The 10,384-nt window shown below is 39.3% G+C and overlaps 1 protein-coding gene across 1 annotated transcript in view; it reads left to right on the top strand.

Annotated features, from left to right (window-relative positions):
- The window catches only part of HMGA2 (high mobility group AT-hook 2), a 123,487-nt gene that overhangs the window by 8,985 nt on the left and 104,118 nt on the right, over positions 1-10,384 (top strand). The window contains exon 4 of the mRNA XM_009327573.1: positions 2,059-2,109. Coding sequence (XP_009325848.1) covers positions 2,059-2,109 — 51 coding nt within the window. The remainder of the gene's footprint in view (positions 1-2,058; positions 2,110-10,384) is intronic.

Here is a 10,384-nt window from a genome sequence, read left to right as displayed (position 1 = left end):
CAGGAATATAGTGCCTTTCAATCTGAAAGGTCCCCAAGCACTTGACAAACTGATACCCAAACTAGCCAGCAGGAACACTAGCCACTTCTGACATGGACCTTCCTCGGGGGTAAAGCGCAGCATTGTTCGTGGCAAGCGGCCATGCTGCGTGACAGTTTATGGCAGGAAGCAAAGATTAGTTATTCAAAGAAATCTCTCATGTTCTCTTGCCCATCAAACTAGATTATACGCTGTAGTCAAACTTACAATTTGTGTCAGGTTTGTAGGAACTTTAATTGTGAGGACAAAGTAGTTTTCATTTCAAAAAAGTTAATTTTTTTTTCATAGAGTTTTGGAAAACGGTCTTTCCTTCAGATGCGGTAAAATACAGAATAAAATAAATGGCATTTGTGCTTTGATAACATGTCAGGTGTTGATTTGTTAAGAACAATTGTAACCAATATTTTCTTTTAAGATTTATGCCCAGTGTTTTGTGAAATAAATACAAATGCAGGGGGCTACAGCTTGTCAAAACTAAACCGCATCTTGTTTTGCATCCTTCAGGTTATAAGGTATAAAGAAATGAATGCTTTAAAAGGAAACAAAACTCTGAAATAGACAGCTACAGTATATAGTAAATGCACTTTAACAAGTATTCTCATAAGAGGGTTTCACCTTACATGTAACACTGGTATAAACGATTAAAGAGCACGTTTACTCTTTTAACAAGTCTGAGTGATAATTTTGCCCTTTAGGAGTGTGAATTTTATTTTTCACAGCTTTTTTCTTGGTGAGATATTTATTTCAAAGTAATTGCATTTAACTCTCAGGGCAGTTTTTTTGAAGAGATTCCTCCACTACTTCCTCAGCTCAAGTTCTCTTTTAGAGGGATCCGCTTTACACAGCATTAGGTTACAGTATATGTTACAGAGATCGACCAGCAAGTGATTTATTTAATGACACAGTTGATTTCTAAGGGCAAATCAAATACACGTACAGTTAACTGCAAAAATAGCAATTTGTGGAAACGTGGAAGCACATTAACTGAATGTGTACTAAAAGTCTTAATTCTCAGGGACTTTGTATGCGGCACCAGCTCTCACTAAAGCTGGTGGCAAAATCCTCATCATCCTCAGTGGGACAGGATTATTTACCTAATGAGGTGTATGGATGGGCAGAGCTGATCTAGAGAAAATAACCTGCAATTTTCATTTTAAAGCCAGTACGTATTTTAGTGTAGCGCATAAGTAGTAGTATTCACAGTGTCACACAGTGAATTAATGGAAGAGTCTGTTAAGAGAACCTATATTTCCTTTAAGTTGAGCTCCAGGACCAACTGCTGGGCTTACATAAATATAGCTGTCACTGCTAGGGCACCTTCCATGCTGTTTCCTTAAACCTGAAAAGGGAAGGTGTGTTTTGGACCAGTGAAAGGTTTGCTTACAGCTTAAGGATGCGTTTTAACCTGGAAAACTTCACACGAAGTAGAGAAGTTATCTCCCAATATGAACACACACACATTCATGGTGATAGTCTGTCCAAATCCATTTCATGCATGAGCATCATAAGACTAAAAGAAGAAATTGTGGCTGCTATAAACTGCTTTGTTCAGGCTTGAAACAGTCTGTATTTTTTATTTAGTATCCACAGGTAATTTCTGACAGCCTGTGAATGACTAGATTTGATGTTTTTGGGGATTCTCGGGTTCCCAAGCTCCTCTGCGCCCCCTTCCACAGCCTGCATGCCCCATGGCTGGCCAGGGCACCCCAGGCTGTACTGCAGGCACTGAGCAGCTGGGTGTGCGTGGGCACGCTGCTCTCTGCCCCTGGACACAGTGTGGATCAGGGCTGGGGGCACCCTTGGGCGCAGGCGAGGCATCCCCTGGCCACACTGGCTAGGAAATGTCCGAAAAAACAACATAAACACATTCCACCGGAAAACCCATAGAGCGGGAGTGGGACTTGGTGCCACCCAAGAGATATAATTATGGATAATGTTACAGGAAAGGAGTTCCTAGTTACCGAGGCTGTTAAATAATGCTGAGGTATAAAATATGTTGTGTTTCTTTTCCCTTTACAGAAAGCAGAAGCCACTGGTGAAAAGCGACCCAGAGGCCGGCCCAGAAAATGGGTAGGTATTTCACGTCTATTTGATTTATTTGCTGTGTTATAAAGCATGTTATAAAGTCCATTCTTTTAGAGAACAATTATTTCTGCTTCATTTGTAAAAAAGAGCATCCATCTTCTGTGTCTGTTTGTTCTGGTGGATTGACTAAAGGGTTAAGATAGCAGAGAAGTTAACCACAGCTTCCTACCTTTAGACTCTGGTAGTTTGCTCAAGACACTTTACTATTAAATGTTTGCTGGGAGTGAATATTTATGTGTCTCTTATCAGCATGAAAAGAGGCACAACTCTTCCTTCAAAAGAGAGTAACAATGAGATAACTTGTTCAGTAATTGAGTAACAAAGGTTAAAGGGGCACTATCAGACCTCAGAAGGTGATTAAGAGAGGTGATAACATTCAGATGTAGTGTGCACAAGATAAAGTTTAAAAACCAAAACGTCTTTGTCCTACATTGCCTGGAAACACAGCATATTTTCCTTAAATCCAGTGAGAAAGAGCAAAAATGAACAGCAGGATACTTGCACGTAGAATTTAGTTTTTCCACTGTGGGCCATCTTCATGCCTCATACAATTGTAGTGACTGATAATATGTTTCAATAAAAGTTTCCTCTTTCCCTGGCCATTTAGTCTGTAGACGTGGCTATCAGACACATGTTTTGATTCTTTGGCCATGGAAAGGTTTCAGTCTCAGATACTTGAAATTCTGTGTTCTCACTGATGCTTACAGCTAATGAGAGTCTGCTTTGTGCACCTCTCCTCTGCGTGTCTTTCACTTATGCATAGGCTTTCAAAAGAAAAGTGATGGGGATGTCACTTGGAAAACATCATCGGGTATTAGAAGATACAAAGGTGTGGCCATGTGCTCCATCACAAGTTAACACTTCTGATTTCCCTTTTCCAGTTCCCTTTCCCTTTATCTGGTCAACATTTTTCTTTGAAATTCTTTTTTAAATCCATCCCTCCCCATCTCAATTTTGCTCCCTCTGCCTTCTCTTTCCTCTCTGCAGTCCCGTCATTTTTTCCCTCGTTTTGTTCAGTTCTTTTGCATAGACGTTAACACAGCTGTAAAAGTATATGCTTGCAAAAGCTCAAACAGCACCAGAAGGTACTTAAAACTACAGCTGAGGTTGTCGAGAGTATCAGCAGCTAAACACAAGAGAGATGGCTTTAACAGTCACTTTAAGAACTAGTTCTGTAGCATTGTCCAGTGATAAAGTACCCCAGGATATTTCTTTGGAGAAAACAGACCCTTACATACTAGATGTATTGCTTATGCCTGTAGTTTTTAAGTCGGGCGGCTTTCAGGTACTTGAAGAGGCTCATTGGCATTAGGAAAAAGGTGGCATATTCAAACGTACCTTGCTGGTGATCTTCTCAAAGGCAGCTCGCAGAAGGCAAATGCCAAGTGCGGTAAAACATGGATCGGTTGCTGTCTGCTTCCTCCCATCCGGCTCGGACCTTGCACATGCGGATGCTGAGTGTTGCTTCCTTGATCCTCACCTTGGGTGCAATCCCAGGGGAAGCAGCAGAACTAGCTGGTTTACGAGAGTAATTTATAACAGGCAGGCCATCCCCACTGAATTAGGAATGTGTGACAGTTGAATAGGGGCGGTTGAAGAGCTCTGCGACAAGGGAAAATGCAGCAGTCTGAAATGTTAAAAAAGATTTTCTCTCCCAAGCACTTGTAGTCAGAAACGAAGGTGAGTTTTCAGTGAAAAGGGCTAAATATAACACTTGTGGCATCTTTTAGGCTTGAATGTTTCCCTTTTATTTTTGTATCTTTATGGGGGAGAAAGAATAGGTAGTATCAGTGGAGCATTAAGTTTAGTATGGGCTGTTTGTCGGGTGAAGAATCTGGTTTGCAGAAATGGGTATTATTGGTTATCTAGTAGGCGTATGCATTACTTTATTGTGAGACCGATACTTACAACAGTTTCACTCATTTTTTTGAAACTAAGGCATATTTTCAAACTTGGTATTACTTTGCTGTTGTGCTTGTTGAAAGCACAGTCTTTTTATTTGCTTATTCCGATGGTATGATTGCTTCTTGTGATTTTCAGAGATAACGCTCCTATCTGCAGCTTGCGTTGAGATAATTCTATAGACTGTGAGAATCAAATATGCCTTTTTTCCCCCTCTCTTTCTTCTCTCTTTCCAGTTTAAGTTGGCTTCATGGGTTCCTCCGCTGTACATGATGAAATGGAGAGCGATGTTATATTTTGCTCCAGAAAAAAATGTCGTTAAATTATTATAAGCCATTATGGTGCCAACTATAAGCAAAGCTCATAGCTGAAATCAAGGGAGGATTCTGCGTAAAAGCAGATGGCACAGTATCATCCTTTCTGTTTTGACATCCAACATGTACTCAGAAAGTATCCCTTTTTATCACCCAAACTTCAGTTTAGTCCTTAGTGATTATTTTCTTCTTTAATCCAATTTATTTATATATCAAGCCTTAATGATGACGGTTCTGTATCAGTGAAAGTAAGGAGTGTGTAGGGTTTTTTTTTCTTGGAGAGGGCAGAATTCTGCACGGCAGGTATTTTCCTAAGTTTGTAACCCTTTTTTGCGAGTCTAGACGTTCTGTGTCATATGTTGTTCATCAAATTGTAAAGTATTATTTCTGCTGTTTCCTTCAATATGCACATGCAGAGACATACGAGCTAACAGACCACTGTAGAATTCCAGTAGCTGGTCTTTCTGCCGGTTCAGATTAAGTATTTAAAGTTTGTGACTCACAATGTATTTATTTATATATTATTTTTTAGAAGAGAAGTAAATCTTTTTGACTAGTATAAAACTGGGAAGGGGGAGGGAGAGCCCAAGTGAAGAGGGCAAGGAGCCCAGTTCATCACAAGCGTAAGAGACATCCGATGACCTTTTTAATGCAATAATGTGTACTTTGCAAAGTTGTCAAGGAAAAGAAGACCCTTGTCAGTAGAACACACAGTAAAGACTGACAAACTCTTCTGAAAATAAAATATTCAGCTACATAGAAAAGCTTTCTAAATGTGGAGAGCTAATTGAATAAAAATCTGAAGGTAACAAGGTCAAGCAGGTGGGAAATGAACATATTTGGAATCAGAAACACAGTGCCTGCTGCTGTAAAACTCATCTTCACTGTAGATTGCTGCATGTGTGTGAAGCACATTGAAGGCTGTGAGTCCTATTAACTGAGAGGGAGATAAACCCCTTCATGACCTTGGTACTCCTTAATTTTAGAGACTTTAATGCAGGAACATGTTCTAAGCTCTTTGGATGCATCTACATTAGCATGTTAGGTCAAATCAGGAGTGTGCTTTGGAAATGCATCTCCTAATTGTCCCCACGTACTGTATGCATTGTGGAGCAGTCCCAGAGCTCATGGGCTGGATGATGAAACAAAATTGGAAGATGTGCTGCAGAAGCGCATTCAACCCATAGGACTAGGCTAGAGTGAAATAAAAACCTCTTGAAAGGTGCGTGGGCACCAGCCTTTTTTCTCCTGCTGGTCCACACTGTCTATGTATTGTAGACATAGCCTTTGATGCTTGAAAAGGGCAGATGAAGCATCCTGGTTTTTATTAGCAGAATTATTTTATGTAGCATAGGCATAAAGTCAAATTCATAGCCATGGAGATTCACATTCCCAGAAGTCAGTGGAAGGTTTGTCATTGACTTCATCAGTGCCAGGCTTTTGCCACTAAGACCTGATGCTGCTGCTCATGGAATCAGCAACAGTTTTGCTGATGGCTTCACATAACCCTGTGTAAAGAGCTCACAGTCAAAGCTATTTTATTTTATTTTATTTTATTTTATTTTATTTTATTTTATTTTATTTTTTTAATTTGTGTATGTCTAGAAGTTGACTGAAAGGAAGGGGCTGAAGGGTTATGAGTAGAGCAGGAGACTGAATAATCAATTATTCTGCTGTTTGTCCCAAAGAACCGCACTGAAAACCCCTGGAAATTTCATAGACGTCTGGTGCTCTCAGGCATCAGTTTTAAACCCAGTTCTGAAGTCCATGCTTAAAAGGTTATTTGTTTTTTATTTCTGTTGGTTTTGTTATGTCTTTAGGTAGATTTTTTTGGCATTGTCTGATTTCACCTCCACATTGTTTAGCCTGAACCGCAGATTCACTGCATGGCATGGCAGAATTGCTCAAAAAACCCAAGAAAGAGTTCAGAGCTTTTTACAGCTTTGAGCAGGACTTTGGTGGGGAGGAGAGATGGCTGATGCCATGCCATGAAACTGTTTTAAAGGATGGAAAGGTGCAGTTCCGGAAGCCACATGATTATAATAGCGGAAGAGAATCAGTGACTTCCCAGTGCAGGGTGCATGTGAAGCATCCGCTTGCACATCTCGTCACTGATGCTCAGGTAACAACGGTGACTTGTTCAGAAAACTTCTCTCTCTTTCAAGAACTTTGTTTTCTGTTAGATAGTCTAGATAGCACATTTCAGGTTGGTAGAAGATAAAAGATAATCAGAAATGAACTTAATTTCCTTAAGCAGGAGCTTTATCTGATCCAATCATGATTAGTTAGACATTATAGTACTTTTGAACCTCAAGTTTTCCCCTTTTTAATGAGGGCAGAATTTCACTTTATACTGAAAGCCAGTTTAAGCAGTGCCAAACCACGTTTAAAAGAATCATTACAAAAATGCCTTTTTTTAATAACTTTTTCTTCAGAATATTTCCCACTGCAGTTTTGACATAGCTGAGATATCAAACCTTAAACATGGAATTTGCGAGATGTTTCTATGCCAGCAGTTCCAGAAGGCCTGTGTCAGGGCAAGGACTCCTAATGCTCATTCACTTGTAAGATTTTGAAAATGAGGTTCTGAATTTTGAAGAAATACATATCAAGAGAACCCTGTTGCCTCAGAAGACCCATCAATGTTTTGAGGCTGTTTCTTGCCCATAATGAGTCTTTGCAAACTATTATCTAAGTAGAAGTTTCTGTCTGGTAGTGCCATGCTCTGTGATGTGAAGCCATTTAACTAATTTTGCTTATTTCTCATTCAGTGCAGTCATTTTTGTCTCATATGAAGTCATAGCCTAGGAGGTGCTTAAAGTCACGCAGGCTTCTTCACTAGGTGGTGGAGAGAGAAGGATTTTCTGAGATCATAGTCCTTCCTGCCCTATAAAAAGCTTTGTTATAGGTGTGGTGAATTCTCATCTGGAGACAGCAATCTTTTGACATTGGGAAAGACAACCTAGATGATAAAGTAAGACACATATCTGAATTCTAGATAGCAAAAGCTCTGGGTGAGAGATCCCCTCCTTTGATGCTGTGGTGCTTACCAGTGCATCCCTAAGCTAGGCTAGAGATTCCATTGTTACGAGAACATATATTTGTTTGAATGAATTACTTCATGGTCCATTTGGAGCAAACCATGATTGAGGTAAAACTTAAATCACATGTGTTGGATGATGAATGAAAAAGGAAGTTGCTATTTATGTAATTATAGAAGATAGCACAGATAAAAATTCAATTTCTCGTACTTGGAAGAATAACGTCATTTCAGTTACTTTATGTCTTTCCAACTTTTGACTGCAATATCTGTGGTGTTACTGCTTTGTGTGAAGCCCATCATGAAAATTTGCACGTTGCTGTTATTTTAATCTTCCAAACTACCTTACCTTCTTTGTGAAGGTCATAGATAGTATTTTGTAACATGGTAATATAAAATACCTTCTTTCATGAACATGTTTTACATCTGTGTGGGCAAGACTGTCACCTGGGAGGGGTCATCATTTCAGTTGTCTAAAGAGCTTGAAGTGGCTTTTATAATTACAAAAACCAGACTATTGACCTCTCGCCTTCCAAATTCCTAAACTTAAGAAGTGGATGAAGGACGTGAATTGAAAGCCTTAAAAGCTTTATACCTATACATTTACTTTCCAGTTCAGATAATCTGTAAAAGAAATCAACCTGAAAATTTTGACAAAAGCAGTGATTGCTGAACTTTTCTCCTATGACTAACAGATATTTAATGCTCTTTTTTTACCCATTTTTGTCTTTTTTTTCTATTCAACATTCTGGGAAAGGAAAAAACATCTTGCGTGCTTGTACCAAATGCATAAAAATTCACTAAAAATATGTTGTCTCACCTGTGTTCAGAGAGGTATGTGTCTTCATTTCTCTAGAAGCTTGTCTAAGCAAATAGTGTCCTTCCTTGGAATCTCAGAGTCCTTGTTCCTTGTTGGTGTATGTAGATGTGGCACCATTTATTTCAAGTGCAGGTCTTCTGTAGACCACAGGAAGAAAATTTAGCCATGATATTTCTTTTCGAAAATACATTTATATTACCAAAAGGATATTTCACTCATTCTCTAATTCACTTCCACTTCTGTTAAGTGGATATCCAGTTTAGCTAAAAAAATATTTTGACTTCAGCTGTCATTTCAGAATCCTTAAAGAAAAATCTTTTATTCTGTTTAAGGTCCAAAGAGGAAATTTTAACAGGCAAAAAATGCAGAAAGTAAAAACACAGCATCTGTAGTGAAAGGTAAACTGAAATTTTGAGCTGTTTCCTTTTTATGATCTCAGATAACCTGTGTTCAAGAACTTTAAAAATTAGTTTTCCGTTTGGCTGCGTATTTTGATTTTATAAGCCTCATTGCCCATTTTACATACGAGGAAACTGAGCACTGAGGCTGGTCGTAACAGCATCAGGAGGCAATTTTGCACCTGCGGTGTTTGAATTCTTGGTTTTGTTGCTAGCACAGTTATCAGCAATTGTGCATCCAACTACCTGACAGAGAAAACATATCAGGTAGTGAAAAGTACAGGCACTTGTTCTTGCTCCTGCAATTCCATTTTCAGCGTTGAAAATGTTATGAATGCAGAAAGAGGAGCTGGGCCTCACCTCCATTGAAAATGTACTCCACAAGGTTAATTGCCTTGCCCAAGGAAATCTGTAGAAGAGCCAGGAATAGAACTCGGATTTCCTGGCAGCCTGCCCTGTGCCTTCAGCTCAAGGCCATCCTCCTCCAGTAAAGCTTGCTTGCGAACAGGTTGGATGAGGGACGGAAACACGCTTTTCAATTCTGTATCTTAAACCAATATATGTTTTTTACCTGTTTCTGTAAACTCAGATGTGAGTCTCTCAGTATCTCTAGCGTGTGTCTAGCTGGTGGGCAGTGAGGGGTAGGAGTAAGATATTAAAAAAGTCTATGTATTCTCTTTATACAGGATAGAGTGGAGAGATTTGGGACCAGAAGGGTTTTGAACCAAACCCAAATATAAGCCTGAAAGGTATTTGATGTGTACTGATGGTATTTACTCATCTTTGTACCTTAATTACATATAGATGTCCAATACTGATCCAGTAAAAGACAAACGTAGTCACGAAACCAAGGTGCCTAGTTCCTTGAATGTTTTGAATGTCGTTACTCCACTTTTCAGGACTAGCTGATCTGAGCCATAGCTGCAGGACAGGGCCATTCCAGGTCACCTCATCCAGAGATGGTATTTCCATTCCCTGTCCTCTTGAAAGGCAGTGGAGCAGAGGGAATGAAAACCCATGTGTTAAAGTGTGATCCAGGACAGAAGATTCGGAGTCAAGACTTCTAGGTTTTCTTATAATTTCTGACTAATTGCGCAGCTTATTTAATGTAATTTAATTTAATTTAATTCTGCTTTATACTGCAAGCCCCAGTAATGCAGTAGCCTTACAAGAAAATACCGCATTTTTTCTCTGCCAGTGATAGAAAAGGGCCATCTTATAAACAGCAGTCAGTCCCTGTGTGGGTGAATTTACTCCTCTCAATTAAGAGTTACGATAATAATTAAAGAGGAATAATACTTTCGGCTTCATTCTGCATTCTTTACAGACCCAAGCAGGCTGTGTGGATGCCGAAGGAATGCAGGTTGATCCTCTCCTGGAAGGGTTGGGGGAGGCTAGTACTGTGATAATTAATATTTGGAGAGTGCTTTCAGGTGTTTGAATGAAAGTCATTCCATGCTTTAAGTGCAAGTATTGTTATTTCCTTTTCCTTAATCCTGGGACTAAGCCTCACCTCAAATTGCAGTTCAGTATTACATTTTAGGTACGAGGCTAGATTTTCAACAAGAAGGTGGGCTTCTTTCAGTAAATAGGTGCCAAATATCCTGACTTTTAATTCTGCAGCACACAACTCTGAGCGAGGAAAAAAATATTTTTTGTATCAACAGTAATGTATTTTATATGTGATTTAGTTAGCATGATGCATTCTTGCTCTGCTGTCTTGAATTTATTTTGTGCTAGGTACCAATTTAAAATACAAAGGGAGCATAGTTTACAATGGCGTTTA

The sequence above is a fragment of the Pygoscelis adeliae genome, unplaced genomic scaffold (assembly GCF_000699105.1).
Source record: "Pygoscelis adeliae isolate BGI_AS28 unplaced genomic scaffold, ASM69910v1 Scaffold113, whole genome shotgun sequence".
Classification (NCBI taxonomy): Eukaryota; Metazoa; Chordata; class Aves; order Sphenisciformes; family Spheniscidae; genus Pygoscelis; species Pygoscelis adeliae.
This window is presented reverse-complemented; position numbering and strand designations above follow the sequence as displayed.